Raw genomic sequence first — 25284 nt, 5'->3', positions numbered from 1 at the left:
TCTGAGATGGGGATGCTGGAAATAGACTGGGCAGAAAGCCAAAATGAGGAGGTGCACACTGAGCAGAAGGAGTAGTGAGTAGGCAGCCCACTGAAACATCGACCTATGGTGCATTGTGCAACACTAGCTGATAGGCGAAAGAGAAAAAAAATCTCAGCTACTGCTGACAGTAATCTCTTTCTTTCACTGTACAGTAAATGAAAGATTTTGCATAAGCAAGAATCTTTGAAGCTTAAAAAAAGAAAATACTATCTGACAACAGTCTTGAACCAAAACATATAAACGAGGACAAAAAGAAAACCTTTCCCTTTTTAGAAGCAGGAGAGAGTGTAAAATCAACTTTTCCGTCAGACAAATGACTAGTATTGCTTTTCACTTTTTCGTTGAATTTGTCTGTCCACTGTGACTCTCCTCAATCTTTATCAGGCCTTTACAAAGCAAGCTATGGGTCAAACTGCCCTTTAAGAAGAAGGCAATGTTCTGTGAGTCATAATATGTGCTGAGAAACAGATACAAATGTGGTGTGTGAGCATGTGTGTATGCATGTTGGACAGTTGGAGGGTGGGGGTTTTCTGGAGTCCAATTTGCTGAATGAGGTCACATCCATGCCTGAGGGGAAAAAAGGGCTATGCTATGAGGACTCCAAGCTAGTGGACACAAGCGAGATGCCCAGGCCCACAGCAACACAGGCGGGGACTCTCCCCAGTGATCCTCAATTACACCATTGTTCTGAGCAATTCCATTCTCCCTAGGCTGGTTAGGCATCATCTCCTTTCTCCACAAAAAGCTTTGTAAAAGCTTTCATCCAGTGCGGTGAGTACTAGGCCCATGAATATGGGTAGATATATTGATCTGTTGTCGAAAAATAGCCCCCGCCCCGCGCACCAGAGTGGACAGATGCAATGAAAAAAACAGAAGAAGGCTTGATGACTTTGATCCTGCGGAGAGAACAAAACTTCAACTAAAGAGTAACATGAGACAGCTGCACAAGATAATGTTTTTCTCTATGTTCTAAAAGATTTTTGATTAACTGCTCATATCACTGTCAGAATCAGAACAACATGAAGGATGACTGCTTCAGTGTGCTGATGGAACAGCCTATATGGCTCATCACTGACACTAATGGACCTAATGATGTATGTTGCCACTGGAAAGCAATTCCAGCAACACAGAACAAAGCCGCAAAACAGAAACAGAGAGAAGAGCAGAAAATAAAAACACTCATATGTCCCTACAGATGCTACAAATTTTCGCTACACTAGTTAATGTACTGGGACGCTCAAAGTAAGGTGGAAAAATGCTTATTATTTACCGTTATTATCGTATAAATAACAATACCACAGCTTAAAAAGTAAGCCAATAAAACTAAGAGGAAGGAGTCAAATAAAATAAGAGGTTAGTAGTGATTTTTGTTTCTTTTTTTCTTCGGTTTTTAGTTTTGAGGCTGATTTCATTACCCAAAACGGTTTCTTTTCACTAAATTCAAACTGAAGCACCAACATCAAAGGCAGTTTAAAAAGACAAAGAGTTCTTTCCATGCTTGAAACAAATATCAGACCATCAACAGCAATGCATTGAAGGACCCTTTTGGTCGGTGAATGACACATTGCTTTGCTGGGTCAAAGAGCTCCTAAGTTCATGAGCAATTTTCCAATTATGTTCTATAATACATCACCTACTGTCTCATTGAGTCTGTGGCCATAATCTAATATAAGCTGGCTGCTGCTCAGAGGGCCAAAATTAGAACCATGCTGGATCACTCATGACAAGAAGGTCTTTGTAGAGTGCTCATTTCCTCCCAGTCCAACCAGAATAAGACATAGACATATGATAATTTAATATGAAATTAGAAATAAAAATAGAAAGTACCACTGACCTATTGAATTGAAATATACAGGAAGCAGCTGAATTTTTCATCAGCATTGCAAGTGAAACCCTTAAATACTGCATAAAAGATAATGATTTAAGGTACACTCTAAACACATGCCTTGAATGTAAGTACTTCAAAACCATTATTTCCTTAATGGTTTTTGTCAGAGATTGCACTTAACAATACTATCTTGTGGCTCAAACAGCTGCAGTAAGTACTGCACATTAACCTCAGATACATCAAGAGTGTACACAAAGGCCTGGCAGTGGTCTTGGTTTTGGTGGTGGTGCTGATGATTTTGGGGGTTGTTGTGTGTGTCTGAGTGCGAGACACAATAAGGTGACACAATATGTCTGACGTCTGCGTGCCCTTGAAAAGGAGACCACTACTTTTGGACGTTCATCTGAAAATGTATTCATTACATGAGCACTAAACTGTTTCTACAGTGCTGAACATAGCTACATTATTTGTTGTCCAAATCTGCTTGGCAGTCTATAAAAAAAGCACTGTGTCCCAGTGGGCTACATACTGGGTCCATTTGGATGTGTGGTTGCTGAGGGTATGGGACGTTTCCATGACAGTGATATAAATGGATGAAGAAGAAACTAGGCTGCTGCTGACATGGGTAACATCAGCAGTGAAGAGAGATGTTTGCATGGCATTCTTACTCTGCTAGAGCAAGGTTTCCCTTGAAAAGAGTTCACAAGAGTATTATGCAGACTAAACACGCAGGAGTTGATCACGTTACCCCCCGTGCCCACTCAATACCATGTGAGCGTCACCATCTGACCCCACAGTAACATCAGTTTCCCCTCAAAACACTGCACTCATCAATCAATTAAATGGCTTGTGCTATTCTGGGCCTCTGTATTATAGCGTCTGGCTAAATTAGAAAACTTAAAATAATTTTAAATTTCATGATCCACTTCTATAAGGTGATGGATTGATATAAAAAGAAATAAATAGATATAAATAGACTGTAAATAAAAGATAGACATGACCACTGGGATTTTGGATTCCTCTTTCAAAACCTTGAGTTTGGCATTTTAATTGTTAACATTTCTTTTTAAACCAAACACCAAAGGAGGGCTATGGATCTAGGTGAGCCATGGAGGGCACTGCATACAGCAGTATCTTATAAATCACAAGGTAGCAAAGCTCTAATTTATATCCTACCATATTCAATTTTACCTTAAAAATATAAAATATTAACATCATGCCGCATCAATTAAGACATAAGACAGGCAAACTGAGATGAGCAGGCGGGTTACTTTTTTATAGACTTCTATGGAACTGAATTTCTTTTTACAACCATAAGGAGTCGCCCCAAAGCTTTTAACATAAATGCACATTTAGGGGTCCAACTTATAAAGAGTGCGTACATTACCCCTGTCCCTAGTCATCTTAAAAACTTAGTACATATATACTTGTTAAAAATGGATGTAACATGTACTGTTAGATCTAATAATTCTTGCTTTACAGCATAGAAAATGGATACACTTGGAAATATCATTTTTTCCATGAGGTCTCCATTTGTACTGTCCACAAGTTTCTCTAAAATTAAACTTGTAAATCAACAGTCACATGGTGCTAATGAAGAATTGCAAGGTAGAAGGGGCAAAAGGAAACGGTCAGACACTAATACAGGATGAACATAACTTGTTCTGATTTTCTGCTTAAAAAAAACATATACCTAATAAATGCGTGTGTCACTTTTTCCTAATTGCTGTTTAGAAAAAGTGTAGGCATGAGAGTTATGCAGCTTCTAAGCAAGGTTTGAGCAGAATATCAGTGCAGCAAAGATTGCACTGTGGCTCATGTGATTACTCTGATTCATCTATGCATTTGAATTAATTTGTAAAATGATACTCCTTTAGTAGTAGCTTGCCGCCACTGTTTCTATAAACGCGCACATCATCCCTTCTGTTTTATTTGAACGTATTTTGATTTTATAAGGACAAGAAAATGCAAAGATTATCTTGGTTTCATAACTTTCACTACGGCTTTCAGTTTGCTGCAATAAGTTAAATTCCTGTCTTGAAAGGGAGCTTGACGTCTTGCCATTTCCTCCCACAGCATAACTGACTTTTCACGTTTTTTTTTTCTTGCACGGTCAATGTGCAAGAAAAAAAACAAAACAATGACCAATTTTTTTTTTTAAATCTTTATATCTTTAAGCAGGTTCCTAGTACAAAATCTGTTCCTTTATTTATGAATGATCAAATGGGGAAGTTTCGAGTAGATCACAATATTCCCTCGACAGTAACAGTTCCATGATTTTTTTCAAAACTGGCCACATCCCTCCATTCATCCATTTTAATGCCTCTACAATTCAGGCTGCTGCATTTACAGTTATAGATTTTTTTCATTTCATGGCTGCTAACATGATCCATCAAAAAACAAAACAATGGGTCCTATCATGTAAAAGATGGACCAAAGAAAGAAAAAGAAAAAAAAAATCACCCCTAACTGGAGATTATCCTTGTCTCTGAGTTCAAACAGCCAGCCCAGAGCAGAACAAAGCCCATGATTGACGAGACGATGTTCCATTCATTAGATTGTGCTCGGGGGTGGGTCTCCCCGGGTGCAGGCACACGCCACACACCCAGCCATCAGCATCTGATAACAACAACACTCATCAACAGATTCTAAGAACAAGAAAAACATACAATTTGGGATGTGTCTATGTAAGGAAATCGGTTTCAAAATTACTTTTTAGTAATCCTCACTTTTGTCTAGTTAACAACAAATTGGTGTTGGACATCAATACTTGTTCAAAATGAAAATATTAATTGTAACATGCTTGCAAATGAAAACAACCACTAAAAGTGAACATGATTCTTTCTTTATGCATCTTTGAACATCCTAAAGCTGCTGAAATTCTTTATTTTACAAACAGAAAAGTCAACCCCTCTTCTATAACAATTTTGATGACGAGTGTGTACAATACATTCTCAAGTCTCTGGTTTTCAGAAATGCTGCCACTGATATTGTGGTTTGCATGGCATTGGCAGCAACAGAAACCTGTCCTCAGACTGCTCTTTGGCAGCAGAAACCTGACCTTCCAGAGCCATGGAGTCTCATTGTTTCAACAAAAATCAATGCAGATGAAGGGCACTTTGGGAGGGGAGAAGGCAGAAATGCATTTAGAGATTGTAAGACATGAAACAGGGACTGTGAAATATGGTTTGCATAGTATTTAAGCATATATATATATATATATATATATATATATATATATATATATATATATATATATATATATATATATATATATATATATATATATATAGAGAGAGAGAGAGAGAGAGAGAGAGAGAGAGATTTACAGAGCAACAGCGAGAGCAGTAGAGCAGTCTGCTCTTAGAGTAACAAAACTTTAAGGATATTACATAACTGACAAATATATTTGCACACTAGGTCCTCTAAAGAAGAACAATACTAAGAGTATTAGCACAAGTAATGTGCCAAATGCCATACTGGAACTGACTGGAAAATGTATGAATGCAAGTGTGAGAAAGTGTGCATATGAAAAGGGAAACAGAAAAGCAATGAGTCACATTACAAGATAGCGAGACAACAAGAGGGTTGTGTAACAATGAACTGTTAAGTGCTACAATTGGCCATCCTTCCTAATAGTTTTGACTTGAGCTGCAGCTTACCTCTTACTTCTAAGTTGATAAAGCCAACTTTGACTGACAAAAGGTAACTTCAGATCAAGGTGCTGATATAAGAGATCCTGCCAAAAATTCACACTGACAGTGTAGCAAGAACAAGAAGTGTGACACTTTGCACAATCTGTAATATTGAGTTCTTGCTGTTACTGGACTGCAACAGTTGTTGAAAAACTAAAATATGGAAGCTGATTTAATCAAGTCTCTGTATGACACGAAACACGATATCTGCATAATTTAGTATTTGTGTTTGTATGTCTCTGTCACATTATGCAATTTCCATAAGAGGAAGCAACTTCTTATTTGTTTTCCAGCCTAGCTTGTTTTCTTTCAAAGAGGGAATTCCCAGTCTGTTAGATGACACACTCACGTCATTGCTGCAGCTGCCTGCTAAGAGAAGAACCCATAAAATATCTTTACAGGTAAAGGATGTTTATCATATTTGATTTTCTATTAGCTTCAGTGAGCATCCACATATGCTAGCACCTTCATGAAAATATAATCACAAAACACACAAATGAAAGATTGAGCAACCGATCAGATTTCAGCAATTAACAACAGTTGATTTGTTGCATGGTTAAATGGCTCACCCCCCACGAGTGCTATGTGTTCATGGCACGATTGAGATCAGAGAGGTTGGAGGAAGAATACTGATGCAGGCACAAGGTCACAAGGTTGCATCGTTACTGCACGCCTCCTCGTCCCCTCCACTTCTCTTACTAACAAACATTTGCTCAGTGACCTCAAGGCAGTTTCTTCCAGCTGGAATGTGATAAAAAAAAAATAATAAAAGATCTACCACAAGGCAGGAACGTGTTGTCAGAACGGTACTGAAAGATTTCAACAGCAGTTTTGGTTATTAGCTAAAATATAATCCAGAGTACTTACATCCTTTTTTGACCATAATTACTGGCACTTCTGTTGGCAGTCAATTATCTGTGGTTGACAAAAGCCCAGCTGGGGTCACTAATGGCAAAGATACTTCCGGCTGCTCCTTTATTCACATAAAGAAGCCATAGGGCCAAGCTCCTAAAGTTTTTAAGAGGTATTATATAAAAAAATATTCTGCTTTACACTACTTACTACATTACTTTTGTATTAAAGCAAAAATGTTCAGTTTCATGTATTATTAACTTGAATTAAGGTTTGCAACTGTTTTAGAAAAAGGTTCATATTTTCCCCACTTAAAGAGAATTTCACAAAAAATGTTGTGGTGACGGTGGTTATGCTGTTGAAATACAAGCCATTTCCTCTTCAGATGCTACGAGACACAATGTGGTGACAGCACTGGTGAGTTTTTCTGATATTCTGGACTGGGTGCAGTTTGTACTTTGCTGTTAAATTTTTATCAGAGCAAAAAATTCAAAATAATGTGCCTATCTGAACTCTTCTAAAGCACTAGGCCATACTACTATTCTTGACTCTTCATCTACTACGCGACCTGAAGTCAGGCAATTGTTCAAGGATTTATGAGTCAGCACATTTGATGATTTTTGCATTAAAAAAACCCACATGATTACTGACTTTACAAATAGTAATAAAATAGTAATTAAAAAAAGCACATTACTATAATGTGATGTCAATAATGCAATACTGTTTTGTAATGCACACAAAAAATTCAAATGTAATCTTTAAACAAATAAAAACTCTGGGTATAGGGTTTGTAGAGCTTTTAAAGCCCTTTAAGGTAAACTTTAGATTTTGCTCTGTATAAATGAAGGACTTTACAGGGTACATTACTGGATCTTGGAGTAACAGTTTTTTTTCCACATTGAGTCCGAATTCTTTACTAATTGTATCAACATGCCCTTTTTCAACAGGACAGCAGTACTGAAAGGCAAAATGTGCAACACTAGCTAACTGCACAGTGGGCGAGTGTTGATAGATGCAGTTGAAGATGTGATCATTTATTTTCACTGAGACACTGAGAACAAGCTGATAGCAAACAAGGCACCAGGCAGGCGGTACTACCAGGAAAGGAAGGATGGATCTGCATGAAAGTCAACAACTTACTCCCTGGAAAATTCTGACCTGTGCACAAAACTCTTGTGTAAAGCTAGTTTTACAAGGAAATTAAATGTGGACTGATCTTGAGATGTGTGTGGTGATAAATTTTTGCATCTAGTAACAGATGGGAAAGAGACCAGGATGAAGAGGCAATGCTTTTTAATTTAAAAAAAAACAAAACACACACACACACGCACACACACACAAAAAACAATAGCTTTAGCTTGTCTGGGTGGGGGAGGAGTGATACACAAAATATTTTAATCTTCAAAAAAAGACTCCTTTTATATCACACATAGCTACAACACCTATTCTATTGTTATGCTCAATTTTAGCCCCTGTTTGCTCCTCCCAGCACATCAGCACGCATGATAATTAGCCAATATCAGTTATTTATGTAACCACGGTAACTCTTTGAGGTACTGTTGACTGCGAGCCATCAGTGTAGCTGCTAAGAATACCCTGTAGCCACAGGTGGCTACTAATATTTAGAGTGGTTATTTTGCATTTAAATATTGCAAAAATAAAGTATTGTGCTAAGCTTTAACTCATGTAAATGGTTATTTTTGTTGTCATAAAATCTTCACTTCAGTGGTTTACATTAGTGTAAATGGGCAGCTTTTATTTCACTACTTTAGGCCCCTATAGTAATTTTGTCATCTCCACCAGTACTGCTGTGAAAACAAGCCAGAAGCATGACTGTATTAAGTCCCGTGACCATTTTTTTCATGGTAATCAAATTTTGCTCGCTGTTGTCAATTATCACCCCATCCAATCATACACTGAACATGACTTCCACATAGCTAGCCAAACCAAATATGGTCACTTTCAGTTCAGAAACAATACCAAACGCCAGGACAGCAATGGCCGAAATGCCAAATGCAAAGCTTAAAAATAGTAGCCGACAAACGGTACTGTCATGAAGGGGAACCATGGGAGCACAAGAATTTTTAAGAAAGATGAATCGGATAAAATCCCCCGAAAAAACATTTTCATGCCCATCTCCAGCATTAAAACACTTGAAGTACTTATTAGTTCTAGTTTGCCGTGCTAATTAAAATCAGAGTTTATCTGAAGACGAAAACCCTCAAGCACAAACAATACCAGGAATCGAGATTCCTTCAAGTGGCTTTTCAGAGAATTCACTTAGACAAAAAAGGATGTTAAATTACAATTTATCATCTAATAGTATAAAAATAGAACCTGACTGTCACTGACTAAATAGTTCTGTGAATACAACGAAATAGTTACTTCCCTGTGAAAAGGCTGATGTGGTGCGCACACTAAAGAGGCTGTACTCACTACAGCAGTTGTCATGACATACACACTTTCCAAACCCACTCACTTAGCCTTACTCTGCTGGCCATAGTTGATACAATTTCAAATTCATCACAGGACTTTCATAATTATTGAACGTGAACCAAAGAGCTCTCCTCATCATGTGAGGATTATTACACTCTTCCTAGTTGTTTTTAATTCCACACCTGGTCATATTGCATGTTACACATGATCAACCATGTGCACAAAGACTAACGTCCACCAGCTGCCAGATGGCGGGAAAACAACAGCAAGAATATAATCTGGATAAGTTGGAATAAAAATAATAAAAATGCAGAGCATCATGAGCTATAGTAACTGTAGCTATATATATTTATATTTACTGTAACTATGGAGATATTTTTACACACACCAAAAATCTTGATCTATGGATTGTCATCTATAAAAGCAATCCATTCACATGTACAATGGATCGTAACTTAAGCGGTACCAAAATCTATAACAAAAACAAACTTCTAAAATATCTCATAACCAGAAAAAAAACATTCTGGATATAAAAAAAGTAGAGGGATGACCATTTCTTTAAAAATAAAAAAAATATTGGAAAAATCTATATCAGTCTCAGACAATGTGTCTATTTATTTGACAGAAATGTTGCCATTGACATTATGTGGTTAAATCTCTGTTCAAAGTTCAAATAACATGCAAAAGTACAACAGAGGATTCATAAAAGACAGATTACTATATTCTGCTTTATAAAACTGTATTAAACTGTATACATTGTTATATGATTATTTTTGGAGTGTTTATTTATTAAAAGCATTAGGTGATGTTTTTAAGCTTTCCTGAAAAGCAGAAAAGAAGCAATGCATCCCTTTAACATCTTAAGTGAGTTGTTTTTTGGTTATTTTGGTCTGTAAAAGATTTTTTGAAAATTTGAATTCAAGGCAGACTAAATCACAGATCAACAGCAAATTAATTGTCTCGGCTAGCCCAAGAGATAATACATGGCAATACAAAGTAAAATTCTCAGAGATTTATTTTAGTGAATTAAAGATTTTAAAAAAGAGGATAGAAGGAAAGACAAACAGAAACCGAGGCTGATAGATGAGCAACTGTGTTTCTGTTCCCTACCGTGGCTGTCGTCCGACTGGTTGAAACCACACAGGTGGCAGATGGAGCGGACCCACTTGTTCATCTCTTCCTCAGTCTCAGCTACAAGATAGAAAGTGCGGTCTACAGTCTTGATGTCAAATACATAGCTGTCCTGGAACTCCTTCCTCTTAAAGGTCAGGCCTGCATCGACCTGCTCACAGCACTGCAGGTCGATCACCCGAATGGGCTTCTTAGAGTGATCATTCTTGTAGTACTCCAGAACGTCAGGGTCACCACTCATGCGGCCACTGCGAAGTATAAACCAGCGTTTCTTCCATGCCTGGAAATGAGATTGAAAATGTAAGAACGTGAATGCAGAACAAAACAAAGCAAAACGAAACACAAATACCAAATTATACAAAAGTTTTATTTAAAAAAAAATATATATACAGACATATATACAAAAATATATACATTGTCATATATACATATATATATATGTTTATATAAACACACACAATATATAGTTGGACTGTAAGCGTTGCACAAAAAGACAAAAGCTATTTCTGCACATACGCTTATGTGTGGTTTGTATGTGTGTTAGACACTGTGGGGTGAGGGGGCAGCAGGTGTTTGCTCTCTCCCAACGTATTTCCTGTGCCGATATCCCTCCTTAGGCTGAGACTAGCAGCGCTCCTCTAACACAGCTTCAGACTGCAGCCTCCTGCCACCTTAAAAACTGGTAATTCACACTTCTTCGGTCCAATCAAAATCATGCCACATCTGCAAATCAATGTCAATTTTTGTCTGAGAGTAAATAAGCATTGTGCATCGTAACCACACGAAAAGCAGCAAAAGGTTCATATTTGATAATGTAAACAGCTATAATAACAAGAGAACTACAATGTCACACATTTCACACCATTAACATTGTTGTATGTATCAAATGGAAACGAGTAAAGGAAGAACGATGGCTTTCAATACAACAGTTGAATGTAGTTTTCCAGTGGCTGTCTAAAGGGACTCTGTGTTCTCTATGTTCAGAAACAAAAGAGGAAGATAGACCAGGAAGGCAAAGGAGGAGTAAAGGAGGGTTGGGGAGAGTAGGGGGAGACTTTTGGACATTTGCCATGATGCACTGCACTTCTGCAAGGCAATGTCTCACGTTCAGGCTGCTGACACACAGGATTCTGCAAGCACTCTCTCTCTCTCCATCAACACAGACACTGCTGCAAGGCTAACACCTCCCCCCAAACAGACACACACACACGGCAGAAAAATGGATTGTACTGATGTCTCTAGTGCCTTTCAGAAAGATTCCTAACCTCCTTGGAAAATAAGTATGCTAAATGTTTTATTTAGTTAGACCATTACTTCTGTGATGCAGAGGTCAGATTAATGGATAAAATAGCTTTGATATCTTTACCCTGCCCATGAAAACAAGCCTCAAATGAAATGAAGTAGTTAAGCATTTTGGTGATGTGAGAAATAAAGAGAGAAAAAAAGAATACATGTATGGATAGCAACAGGGACCCATAAAGAGATTAGACCTGTTAGTTTTATGAAAAGGTGGTTGCCGCTGAAAAGTAAAACTTAGGAGAGAGCTGCTGCAATGCCGGCCTACATGCCTGGTCCAACAAAACGACCTAGACTGAATACTACTAAGACGAACAATCAATCACAGGCCCTTTGAGAGACCTGGAAAAAATCCAACATGATATTCCTTCTCGACTTCTCTAAGAGGCGTTAAAGCAGGCTGCATGTTCTTGATGCCATTTAGCACCTTTAGCCAAAAAGCTTAGATGCTGAAAAACCAGAAGCACGCCCACAAAGTAGGAAAAAAAAAAAACCTTCAAAAGGCACAACCAAAACTACATGTAGAAAATAGCAACTAGTGCAGCTGTTCCAATACCTCCACCCCAACTCACTGAAAGTAAGACACAGTCAGGTATTGAAGTACTTTGTGTTTGAGGAAAATGGCCATGGGGTGATGCCTGACTTGCAAAAGGTAACCAATGTTATCAAGCTTTTGAGACCAAGAGAGAAAGTACTACTAATTTAGCAAAGCACCAAAAACACCAGGACCCAGATCTGCTCGAACAGTTCAAGGTGGATGAGTTTCAGTAACAACAACTAAAGTATTATCCTACTTTGACATTACCACCGTGAAATGAAGTATGTCCCATAGGCTAAAATGTTTGCAAAAGCAAAATGCTTAACCTTATGCAATGTAACTAATATCACACCTTGTAGTAACATTAGTAGGCCAATATTTCATTCTGTGCCCTGTCAACAAAGTATAATGTTAACACTTTAAATAAATACATTTTTAAGCACATGGGATAATAATAATTTTGTTGTGGTATCAAAATGAGTATTGAGAACTGTATAATTCTACGCGTATTGGTTCCACCTAATATATGTTTGTGTCATGATCTTCCTAGAGCATAATACTACCTTTCTTTGATCAGATGCACAACTGACACCTTCAAATTTATTTCAAAGATATATCTTTCTAAAGAGGTTTAACCAAATGCATCCCTTAGATTTGCTATTTTATGAATTTGCTGCGAGCTGTTCCCATTTTTTTTACTTTCTAAAATGTTTCACAAAATAATGTGTTAAACAGTGGTGTTTAATTACGATAAAGTACATTTCTGAGACAAATGTCATCATACCAATGGTTATTTTGACATTCTTTCTTGAACACATACTCTTTTCTGTTTTTTTCCAGGAAGTGCAGATTGTTATCTTATATTCGGCGTCTAACTGAAGTTCTCCTGAGGTACTAGTTTGCAATACTGTCTGTTTATTTTCTTTCAGACTGATAAACTGATAAAAGCTGTAGGCAGTATCATCTTAATAGTCTTGATAGTACAGCTGTGCTGCTGTACCACTAACCCCATATTCAGGAAGTAGAAAGAAGTGTGAACAAGATAATCAGCAGCATCTTCATGAAATGTAATACTGTGAAACATGTATTAGGTCATTTCTTGCTATGAGATGTTTTTTTTTAATGTTTACTGATACTGATAATAACAACAAAGGTTGTGTGGAAACTGTCAGCAGTGATACTCCTCAAATTTGCACCTAAATGCTTCTGCTGGCGTATGAACTTATTTCACAGAAATAGAAACACAGGGGAGTTATCACACTCCTCCAAAAGAACCAAGCAGAGCACCATTTAAAGAAAAAAGAAAAACCACAAACAAAAACAAAGTTCCACAAAGCTCTTTGATTCAATGCTATTACAATGCATTTAAAAAAATCTCCATAACTCTGGCGAACCCCATTTAAATATTTTTGCCTTTTCTGGAAAGACAGAGCATCACTTAATTGAGACCTGGAGAACTGCCCAGTTTCAAAAGGTCAGTGCAACCCAGTTGGGTTATTCCTGGTATCCCTCGGTTGCAACCAGCACATTAAAACAGGACAGCTCTCAACAACAGAGTGAAGAAAATGTATCTAGAAATCTTTATGCTAATCAGAACATTACTCAGTTGTTGGAAAATGAAGCTGTTGCTTACAAACAAATCACAACTCGCATAAAATAAAGGGGAAGACTAAAAACAACAGTTACACGTCATGTTAAGCTTCCCACGAAATGCAATATTATCTTAATAATGCAACTGGCACTGTAGCCTCTTTCCCAGTGAACTGAATCATAAGGGAGTAAGACACAAGGAAACGAGCATACTCACCCCACTGCCTGTACTACAGAGCATGTCTAAGCACATCAATCACACTGTAAGTAGTGGGAAACAAGGGCTGAAGCTGTAAAATAGTCTGTATTCTCCCATATCTCTAAGCTGGATGAGGGATGTGTTTAAGCTGCATCAGTGTTTAGCAAAAAAAAAAAAAAAAAAAAAAAAAAAAAAAAAAGGGCGGGTGGTGTCTCAGCACAGAAATAATGCCATAAATAACGCCCTTGTTAACAACTAGACCGGGTAGTTCATGGGACCAGTGAGAGAGCTCTAGGCCAGGCCACTGATCACACTCAAAACTAATATGGTGACAGAGAGCTGCACCATTGTCTGAGCAATGTACTGCAAACTATACAGGACATGTGGCATCTCCCATGTACTAGTATTATTTCATCAAGTCAAAGTCTAATAAAGAAGAAGCAGAAAACAGGACAACAGACCTGTGTAAAGCACAACACAAAAATGTTAATGCTAGTGAAAGCACAACAGCCAAAGTTTACCCCCCCTGCATGAGCACTTTAAGGCTTCCAAGAATTCAATTCGATCATCCAATAAAAGCTTGATATTACCTTGTTTCAGCAGTGTCGTTTGTCCTGTGCTGATGGCAGCTGGCTACAGATACAGAAACAGCAGCGGCATACAAAAGACAATGTGTGCATGTACTGTAGATGGATAGGAAGGAAAACACTCAATACCAAAACCATACAAAACAATTCTATGACTGTGGTTGCATCTAAAAATAGGACTAAAACTAGCTAATATTGCTGGCTCCTTTTGTTATTTAGGATGTTTTTTTTGGCAGACTTTGAAACCAATTGTGTAGGAAAACAAACCAACTCAGAAATAAGCTCCCGCTTCACAGAAATAGGAGGACGCAGTTATCTGGTATGTGTTTTATATCAAACTTAGCATCATAAATACAGTGTCATCCAAAAATGTATTGTACTGGCTCGTCTACTGTAAAACACAGTAAAAACAGGCTCTGTCTGATGTACGCGAACAAATAGAGCCTCGCAGTGCCAATCACACCGTCTAATGAACTTGGAGATGGCCGTGGCCTAAACAATTATCTAAGGTGTGCCTTTTACAACACTACGGATATACATAGTGTGTGGTTAGTAGTAGGCTGTGTCAACAGGCTGGATGGCGTACATCAGTCAACATGTTTTTAAATGTGCATGAGCAAACAGTCATGACTATGCTATCCAAGCTAGGGGTTAGAATAGTCTTGTTTACATCTGGTACTATTAAAGGAGTGAAAGAAGAGACAACAGGTTGTGTTTCTTTGACTGTACCTCCTCTGGTTTACCGGATGCTGTAGTATACACACACACACACACACACACACACACACACACACACACACACTACACAGCTGCACAAACACTGGCACTGTAGAGCTGCAGCAGACCCTCTGTAATCACCCTGCGTGTCTTTGTGTACATTTTCTAATCTACTACCAGCTTTTATTATGGTCATATTGTGGAAAAGGGAATTACATCATGTCATCTTTACTTGGTTTAAGCTGAATTGGACACCTCGGCCGGCGTGCCCTTGTTTAATAGCGCTCACACACTAAAAACACCTGAGAGACGGCACGAAAACAAACAGGTGCTTGCTCATTGCCAGTGAAGTAAAGTAAAAAGTGATAAACAGGATTCGCTGGTCACTTTTACCTCCCATGAAATCTTATTTGTGAAATTCATTAATAATAGTAGACAACAAGGAGTGCTCATACAGTGTTAGCATGATGTAGCTTTTCATTCCACTCATCCTAAGCAACTGTCAATTATAGTAGCCCTCCTACAAAAACCCCCCCCCATATTTATCCTATAACAGTGAAATGAAGGAGGAATATTTAATACACAATACTTTAATTTTTGTGCCTGTCACATGCTGCTTGATTATGGTTTAAAAGAAAAATCTTTCAACAAAAGAACAACAGTGAGGATGACTTTGCAACATGTGAATTAGGAAGGACAATGGTTAAAATGACCGTGACTCTGTGAGTAAATGCCTAAACACTTGTGATTCCAGTTTATGCGAGAGGAGACAAAGCTGGATACACAATGACAACAGAGCCCTGATTATCCAGTCCCAATCAATAGCAGGTCACACATAACAACACATTGTAGGAGCAGGCTGGAGTTTGAGCAAGTGAGGGAATGTGATCGAGATTAAGCTGAAGAATAGCACACGGCCATCTACACAGCACAAAAACACAGCGTAATCTGAATTATTCTCGAAAACTCCTAGAAAACAAAACAATGAGGTACTCAATCTGCAAGAGAGGAGAATGATAATCCACTAAAAGTAAGTTTGTCTTGTCTGTGCTTAAAAGGTACCATTCATCTGTATTTATCTATACGACATCCATTTATATAATCTTACATAAGCCACAAATGGTTCTTTGGAAGCTGTAGAGTTCACATGGGTTCTGAGTAAGATGCTAAGCAGACAAAGTTTATAAAAGACATTCTGGAGCACTTGCAATAAATTTAGGTTACAAACAAAATGTGCCAACAGTATGCATCGTTAGCCGCTACATTTACTGAGTGGAGAAGAGTGGGACGCAGCTTTGTCCCAGCCTTGTGCCCAGTAAGGTAAACATGAAAAAACGTTAAACAGAAGAGTTTCTGTGAGTATAAACTACTGGGGAATATAGCAAATGCATTAGAGCACTCCTGCAATTTAAATCAAACCACTCATGTTTCCCAATAGTCAAAACACTAGCCTTGGAAAGACAGCAGCTGGAATACATAACACATAAAGATAAGGCCTAAACATGCCCATAAATTCTCGTAAGTTAATAAAAGGTCAGAGGTGAGCTAGAGACTGCAAATACAGACTAGGTCCTCTGAACACAACTTCATATGCAGAGTAGAGCCTCGTACCTTTGAGCTTTCATAACATTTTAGCAAATAGGATTCCAAATACCACGCCATCACATCACTATGACAGACAGCCTCATCGCACAGGTGTGACGATGATCAAGAGGGATGCAACATTTGGTACCTACTGCTCTCATTCACTCGCTTTACGGGGGCGATGATCTGCAAAATCTGCAACACAGCCTTTGAAAAACAACCTCTAAAAAGCTCTCTGTAGATAAAATCAGCCTCAATTGATGGTTGAACAGTTGCATCATTATGAAAATGAGTAATCGCTCGCCATGTCTCCGTATCAGAAAAAGGCTGGGCTTATTTAGATGAGCCCACCCTGACAGTTTAACTAACGAGAAGCATTATCTTTAATCAGAACTCTTTGTGTTGCTTCCTCTGCCATCTGCGTCAGCTTGTACACGTCTACGCGAATGTGCTGTGAACATCTCCTGATCTTTCTAATTCCTTGCAAGGTGGTTTTATATATCTTATATATAGTGAATTAGACGTCTCTGGAATGGAAGTGGTCCTGTGAGCAGAAACATTTCCATACAAGGAGAAAATCTGACCACAGTGAGGTTTTTGTTGGAGAATCACTCAAATGGATTCGCAAGCTACATGTCTATGAGGTCATGTGCATCACTGAAGTCAGCCACCGACATTTTTGTCAAGGTCTTACTGAAAGTTTTGTGCAACACAATATAGATGTATTTTTTTGTTTGTTTTGTTTGAAAATAAGATGATCAAAAAAATTAGCATTTTAATTTCATGATGCTGCTTTTTAATGACCAACAATTTTTCTTTTTTTTTTTTTTACAAGTTTTACAAGTTCTTCTATTATTTTTATGTGCTCAGTTTTCATGGTCCTTTTGCCTTAATGGTAAGAATTTCTTTTTTGTATGAATCAAAAATATACAGCCACTTTGCCGTGTTGCTATAATTCGTGGTGTGAAATAGCGTTTGTATTTTTAAATTTGGGAGAAATAACCTTTAAGACTGGACAAAACCTGAATATGAACTTTACTTAAGGCAGCAGACAGATGATTTGCAAAATACTATTAATTAAGCTATAATTTAAAAAGACACCAATGTAGTACATTTAATAAGTGGTGCATTTAATGACCATTTTACAACTTAAAATGAATAAATGTAGTTGTTAAATTAGATTTACAAGGCACTAATTCCCAACATCCCGGTTAACTTTACATTAAAACTTTACATCCCCAATATTACACAGAGAAAATCAACGAGTCCCTCTGAGCAAGCACAACATGACTGTGGGGAGAAAAGTTTCCTCTCACATGAAGAGACCTCCAGCAGAGCCAGACCCAGAGAGGTGGCCCTCTGCCTGGACCAGTTGGGAAAGTGAAGAAAGAAAAGAAAAGCACAGAGAGATGAAAACAGACAAAAATAAAATAAACACTTGGCAGGTTTCTGGGTCCAGCAACAGCAAATCAGGGACAGACCTGATCCAGAGCTATCAATGACTGTATTAAAAGACATATATTATTTAAAGATAGGTGCTAAATACTTAACATTTGCTTTATCATCTTGACTTTTTTTTGTGCCAGAAATAATCATGGTGAAGATCCCTAAAGAAATCATGTGGTTACAGTTGCTCCAGTAACAGACTGAACAGAATTACATAATACAACATATTAAAAAGTCACAAAAATAATAATAATAAATAACAATAATATTCAAGAAATTAAATATATATATAGAAAACTGTAAAACTGTTATTTTCACTGTAGATGATGTGCAAAAGGGTGTAACTATTGCACTGTGCACTGTGCATTAGATGGAGACGTTGTACAGGGAGATAGCTACTGGCAGGAATGATTTCCTGTGTCGTTTAGTGGTGCATTTAGGTAATCTCAGCCTCTCACTGAACATGCTCCTGTGACTGGACAGCACGTCATAGAGTCGTAATGGACGTCATATCATTATCCACGTTGTCTTTTGCCTAAGCATGAACAAGAAACGGAACCCGTGGGAACCAAAAACGTGTTTTCAGCAACACTGACATAACAAATACATACAATTTCTGAATTTTTCAACAAAATGCCCAAGTAAAGATACTAAGAGGAGATATTCAGAATTAACTGCCCCATCAAAAACAAAACAGAACAAGCTCAGGGAGGGGGTATCGACCAAGCCTCCAGATTCCAAGATCTCAATCCAGTCGAGCGTCAGCTAATGCACCTGAACAGGCCCAAACTGTGGAAGCCCCAAAACATAACCAGCAGTCAATGTCCCTGCGCCAGACACCACAGGGTATTCCCAGGAGACACATGTCCATGTCTCAACTGATTAAAGCTCTTTTGGCAGCATGAAGGAGAGCTAGAAAATATTAGGCATCAGGTTTTAATGTTAGCTCTGTGGTGTAGTGTCCTAGAAGTCTATGTTTATACACTGGTTACAAACATTACTCATTAGTTTATTCTTATCTAAACTCAGTTGTTGGAAATTTCAGTTCCTATAACTAGCATGCAATGACTCATCCATGTCTAGATGTTCGTATGACAGAAATGCCTAAGTGAGGTGCGAATGTAGCGATGATGAAGTAAAAGCTTGGATTAGAAAAAGCTTAAGCTTAATTGATTTATTCAAATATTAATATTTTGTCTTTCTGTCTTTAACTCTTTTAGCATGTGACTTAGAATGATGTGAAAATCATCTATTATTAAAAAAGCATTGTTATCAATAAAACGTGTTAAACTCCCCCATACAAGTAGCCAGAATTAGAACACGTGATCTTATCATAAATATTAGACAAAACACTTGTTTTTTTCCAGTGTATTACAATGTCCTCAAGAAAAATATTTACCAATGCCATATACAGAAACATATGCGTGCTTGTCACTGTTTTCATTATGACTGCCACAACCACCTGCACCACAACCTCAACCAAAAGTCACTTTGTTTTTCAAACTCCTACAAAGTACTGCCCAAAGGCAATGAGATTCAAATAAAACAGAGACACAACAGCCTGTGTTTTGGCATATTTAAAGCATTTACTACACTTATATTTCATAGTATAAACACATTAACAACCCCTACAAAACTTTCTTAACTGGTAAAAGTTTGGCCAGTGCCCTCCCACCTGTTTTTTCCACACATGGGTGCATTCTTCGAAGCTCATTCGAACTATCAACCACACTAATTTCTCGAAGATATTTAATATTGAAATTTCAGTGAACGACACCTTTAAGATCCCACAGTTTGATGAACATCCAAAGAAGTGTGACAATATGAAAAACAAGCTGCTGTTATTAAAAAAAACAAAAAAACAACCACCTACTTATTTGCTTGCTGACTCAAATGTATGCTAGAAATACACATTTTCCCATCCTACCTTAATCTCAGTGTGTGGTATTGATAATCAGATCATTTCACTGAATGTTAAAAATATGCTAACTTGTGGGCGTAACTTGAATTATACTTAGATGTATGCCTCCGTTTGCAGGTGACAACAGCATGACAGCTCACTTGCTTCAGGAGGACGATCTAATGATAGTCATATGACATCTAAGTTTGAACTAAACGTGTGATTTGTGTCAATTATTCTACATTTGGATTTAATCAGTACAGAAACTAGATTCCTCTAAATGGAGAAAAAACTCCACACGTGGGTGAACATGAAACTAACCAGCATAAAGTTTATGCATGCACAACTTGCAGATGACGTCAGTGCATTTTTTTCCTAGACTGCTTTTACCACTTGGGTCAAAAATGAAAACAGAATAACCACGAGAGTTGTTTCGGTCAACTGTTTATAATCAAAGTTGTTGTAGTCTGACTCATTTTTATTTGAACCATTATATTAAACCATGTGCGCTTTCTTAAATGTCATCAAAAAAGCATAAACGATCTCACTGTTAGTCCAAATCACAAAAGAAAAAAGAAAAAAATCAATAGGTTCCAATTTCCTTCAGAAGGACACTATTTTGAGCTCGGCTCTTAAGGCTTTCATAAATGGAAACGCATTTATGTACGACTCACCAATTTAATTACTATTCCTGTCATGGGACTTTTTGCAATACTTCCTGTAGGTACCATCCAAAGGAAGTCTGGCATCTGCTATTGGTAGAATTACATTCTACGAGTTCATGGCAAAGCAGAGTATGGCATAAGAAAGTTTCAAATCAGACCATGAAAATATAAATATATATTTATAATCTGCATTCACTTCATTTAATGGACTGCCAATGAAAGAACACCAGACAAAATATATAATAGAACAATCAGTATAACCCACCAAGCAAAACTAAAAATAATGAACAGATTATAAAGCAACAACAAAACAAAACAAAAATCACAGGTCAAACACAAAAATTCTTTTAAGTGAACATATCTAATGATTTTAGCAAAAAATAAATAAAAAATCATTAGATATCAATAGTGTCACTTAAAGCCACCCCAGTGTTGTGGGGGAAAAGGCCCACAGATGAGATGGAACAAGGAAAATGTCTGGAGTGCTGGTTGTCTGTCAAAGCAGGAACTGGGAGGTGTTTGGAGTTGACCTCTAAGGGCAAGGACTTCCCAAAGCCCCTCTGCAAAACAACAGCAGACCCGGCAGCTGACAGTGGGACACAGGCTGCTGCTCTGCTATGCCTGCCTTTAAACCTCACCGACTCCCCTCATCTCTCTTCCTCTCTTCTGCAGCGTGCCATCCACAAGGGAAAAAGTGCACAGCCTTTTAAAAGGGCAAGCGGGAGAAAGAAGACGCAAAAGATATCACCTTGCCGATATGATCTGTCTGGAATGTAGCAGCGCTTTACTGTATTTGAACAAACACGTCTGTGATGTCAGATACAACAACGGACAGATGGGGAGAGTTTAGCAAACAGCAGCTTGATCAGCCAGAGAGCAAGAAAGACAGTTTTTAATGTATGCAGTGTGAGTCACACTGTGCGTGATTAATATAGACAACTTATCACGACACATGTCAATACTGAAAGTATCTATTTAGGAAGAAATAGATTTTCTCTTCTTAAATCTTTTTATGACTTGTAATCTTATGTGCAGCACTTTGTGATTCTGTCTTGAAAGGTGCTATATAAATAAAAATGTATTTATTTAAGAAACTAATGAGGAAGAAGCCAAAGAAGATTTTTTTTTCCTTCTTTACAACAAGCCAAGAAAAACTAGTGCAAACTTTAGTGTTATTATTTGCAATGTATTGATTTTGTAATGGGAAGATTGTTTAGTACACAGCAGCGGCACGTAGAAGATTGTTTGCAGCTTCATACAGCAGACATGATTAAGCTCGCTGTCTGACCACGAGTGATGAGTAAAAATTACCTCAGCCGAACTATGCAAGAGGAACTGGGAACACACTGGATTCGTCAGTTGTTTTCATGTTCTTTCTGCTTATTCTGGACGTTGTTCAAAAAAAGCAGCTGGGCCACTCCCACCCCCAGCATTAAAACACTGCCCACCTCTGGAACCTCAATCAGCGCCAAAGAGGAGATAAACTCCAACCAAGTGATTTACATTTAGACCATGACTTTTTTTGGTGGGAAAGAAGTGAAAATTAACCACACGTCTGCAAAGCCACTGTCACATGTTTGAGAGGGGCTACATTTGTGAAGTGAGGAGCTGTTGTACAGTAAGTCTTACTGTAGTGATTCACATATACAATTAGAAAACCTTAAACTATGACTAGTCATTACATTGCATAAACATGCTGTCTCCTGTCTTCTCCACTAGTTGCATCCATGCTTTAACTGGCAGTGTTTTGCTTTGCACATGATTTGCATGTTGGGCCTGCAGTGGTAGTACCAGTTTTTACTCTCGCCCTACACTCGAGCAGATTCTACCCTGCACTAAATGAGCTATGTGGCATATTTTCAGAAATCATCTGTGGAAGGTCGCGGGAGACGATAAATACAATGACCAACTATTTCATCAGCTAACTACTGATTAACAAACACGGGCCTCAGCTGGTTTGGGAAGGGCACGGTGGTACAAATGGTTGAATATTGACAGGGAAGTTGTTATTAAGGATTAAGATATATTTTCATAAATAATCCCCTCTGATTGGCACGACTGAACTGAACATTTTAACATAAAACATGGCAGTTACAGCTCCAAAACAACACATTCCTTTCACCTCTTCTACTGACCGATCAAAGTTGCTACCACGTTCTCAAGCACAGCACACCTCCAGGAATGTCTGGAGTATTGTATCTGAAAATATCCCGCTACATTCACGTAATTGCATCAGATGACAGCAATACTGGTAAATAAATGGCCCTGATTGTCCATATAGCCTGACTTTAAGTGGAAGGAATGTCAGATGGACAGATGATCGCATTCACAAGTCTGCCTGTTCTGGACACTCCATCTCATGACTCTGTTTTCTGGCTGAAACAGTGTTTGTGTAGTTGTTTATAGGTTATTTTTCAGGGTGAGAAGCAGTGTGAGAAGGGCTCCGAGGCTGCTCCCTGCGTTCTTGCTTGCAGTCCATTATGTGGGCTCTATCTTGCCTTGAGAGGTTTTTTTTCTCTCTCTCTCTGGTTGTTTATATAGTACTGTAACCAAGCAAATTTTTTCCTCTGTAGTATTGCAGCTGCCTTTCCATACTGTCCATGGTGGTCTCTGTGTAAACATTAGCCAGCTTTAAGTGGAAGACAATGACTAAATGACCGGACAGCATCTGAAGACATTCAAGGATGGATTTCCAGATGAAACAGAGAGATGACATCATGGCAAAATCAGCTAGCAGGAACACGGAGAGGCCTGGTAACGCTACACCATACAAAAACAGTGGACAGCTGTATTTATAGGAGATTGTCTCATGGCTCTATCTGCCTTCATAAATCCTATTATCTGATTTGTAGCCATTCCCCTGCCTAGCATCCAGCAAGAGACCAGCAGCTTTGGCTTATATAGACTTATCAAAGCACTCAAGTGTTGTGACATTAGTTGACTTGGCTAGGATGAAAACTGGTCACATCAGTTGTTGATTAGACATTACCTCATCATATTTGGATAAAACCAAACGACAGTTTGCGTGCATCTCAGCTCTTTAGCCAAAATTATAGACAGCTGTCATCTATTGCACAGGCTTACCTCCATGTTATTATCATACATCCCAGCGGGTGGCCTTTCATGTAAAATCTGCTGTCATTTCATGTTTTTAGTGGACTCCACATCAAAATTAGGACTATAAGACTAAAGCACAATTTCTAACACCATTTTTTACTAAATGATGTTAGTTTTCTAAAATATTGCAAATTGTCTGCTGTTTACAATACAGAAGCAGTTAAGTGAGGGTTTAATATCAAGTGGACCTTGATGGGATGGTTCAATAAATCCTGCATATAATCAATAATGTAGTGCTCAGTATCCTCTTGTTTTAGTTTGTCTATAGATGCGCGCGCGCGCACACACACACACACACACACACACACACACACACACACAACTGTACAGTCAGAAAGAGTGAAAAGATCACAGGAAACACAGAATACTGTCTCATCTGTGGGACATGAAGGTTTTAAAACTTTGCCCCTTTACACGCTCTGTATTCACTGTTCTGCCTTCAGGCTTACATTACAGAGCACCAAAGATCAGTAATCATTACAAACATTAGTTTGTTCACTGTGCAATCGGATTAAACCCAGGGACCTTTGAAAACCTTTTTGTATTTATTATCATGTTTTGTTGTTTTATATTAGTCGTTTCTTTTATTATGAGGGCGTGATGCTGTAAACTGTCTTCATGAGATCTTTACGAGTTAGAAAAACGATGCACCGGCTACAAGTAAACTATACGAGTTTGACAGCAGTTAATATCAAATGACATGAACACAAAGAGTCACTTTGGCAGAGTGAGAAAGCAGACAAATCGGGTAACTTCTGTACCGATCAAACTTCTAAACGTAGACAAACTAAACGGAAGTGCATTCACTTACATATCTTCTGAGTTTTTTCTCCGGTGGTGATTTTCTCAGCCAGCCTTGGAAGATGATTTCTCCGCCGCTCATGTTTGTCAGTGTCTGCTGCTTCTTCTCGCTCTGAAACTGCGGTTTGCCACTAGTACATGATGGCTCCTTAGGGCTTGCCTGTTCAAAGTGCTGTCGGGGTTTGGCTCTCCCTGCTGCTGTCTGCTCCCCCCATTTGATAAAAATCAAAGTAGTGATGGTCGCAGATTTAGACAGTCGCTCCCAATGGTACCGTGTAAAACAAGAGGCGTGCAAAACGGTGCGATTCTGCTTTTAGGCAATTACGCACGACCGGCTGACGAAGAGCCGCCGCCAAACTCAACTGATGCAGGGTGAGGAAGTATCATAGGGTGTCTGCAGTTTGTTTTCCTTAGATACCACGCCCACCGTGAATAGAGGGATGGGCTGCACTGGGATGAACAGGATGGGGGAAGATCTGCTACTAAACAGCTCCCCAAGCGACTCCGGATAAAACAATATCAATTTGTCTCTAACACAACGAGCAGATCTAGAAGCGATTTTCTGTTATTTCAAACCCCGTACATTATTTTTCTCTAAATAATTAAAAATAAAAAAAGTTGTATGAGCCCATAATGTGATCCAAGTATAGTTCGATATTATGAAAGACAGAAGGCAGTTTCTTAACTTTCTGCGTTTTGGAAAAACAGATAATATGGATTCAGGTAACAAATTTAACTTGGCAAAAAAAATTGGCATTTTCACACTAGTTGAAATGGGAAAAGGCACCATCTGGTGGGAAGTTAACATCTTGCTTTTAAAACCAACCTTGTTGGAAAAGTGAACCAGAAAATTAAAAGTA

The 25284-nt window shown here is 38.2% G+C and overlaps 1 protein-coding gene across 2 annotated transcripts in view; it reads right to left on the bottom strand.

Moving 5' to 3' along the window:
- The window catches only part of gab2 (GRB2-associated binding protein 2), a 34590-nt gene extending 9808 nt beyond the window's left edge, over positions 1 to 24782 (bottom strand). For both annotated transcript variants that reach the window (XM_085244032.1, XM_085244033.1), the window contains exons 1-2: positions 24435 to 24782; positions 9964 to 10264 (exon numbers count right to left, since the gene is read on the bottom strand). In XM_085244032.1, the coding sequence (XP_085100158.1) occupies positions 9964 to 10264; positions 24435 to 24506 (373 nt within the window). In that variant the 5' untranslated portion in view covers positions 24507 to 24782. The remainder of the gene's footprint in view (positions 1 to 9963; positions 10265 to 24434) is intronic.
- Between the last annotated feature and the right edge of the window lie 502 nt (positions 24783 to 25284).

The sequence above is a fragment of the Mchenga conophoros genome, linkage group LG14 (assembly GCF_057382185.1).
Source record: "Mchenga conophoros isolate Kocher_MC1m ecotype Shallow Benthic linkage group LG14, M_conophoros_male_GT1.1, whole genome shotgun sequence".
Classification (NCBI taxonomy): domain Eukaryota; kingdom Metazoa; phylum Chordata; class Actinopteri; order Cichliformes; family Cichlidae; genus Mchenga; species Mchenga conophoros.
This window is presented reverse-complemented; position numbering and strand designations above follow the sequence as displayed.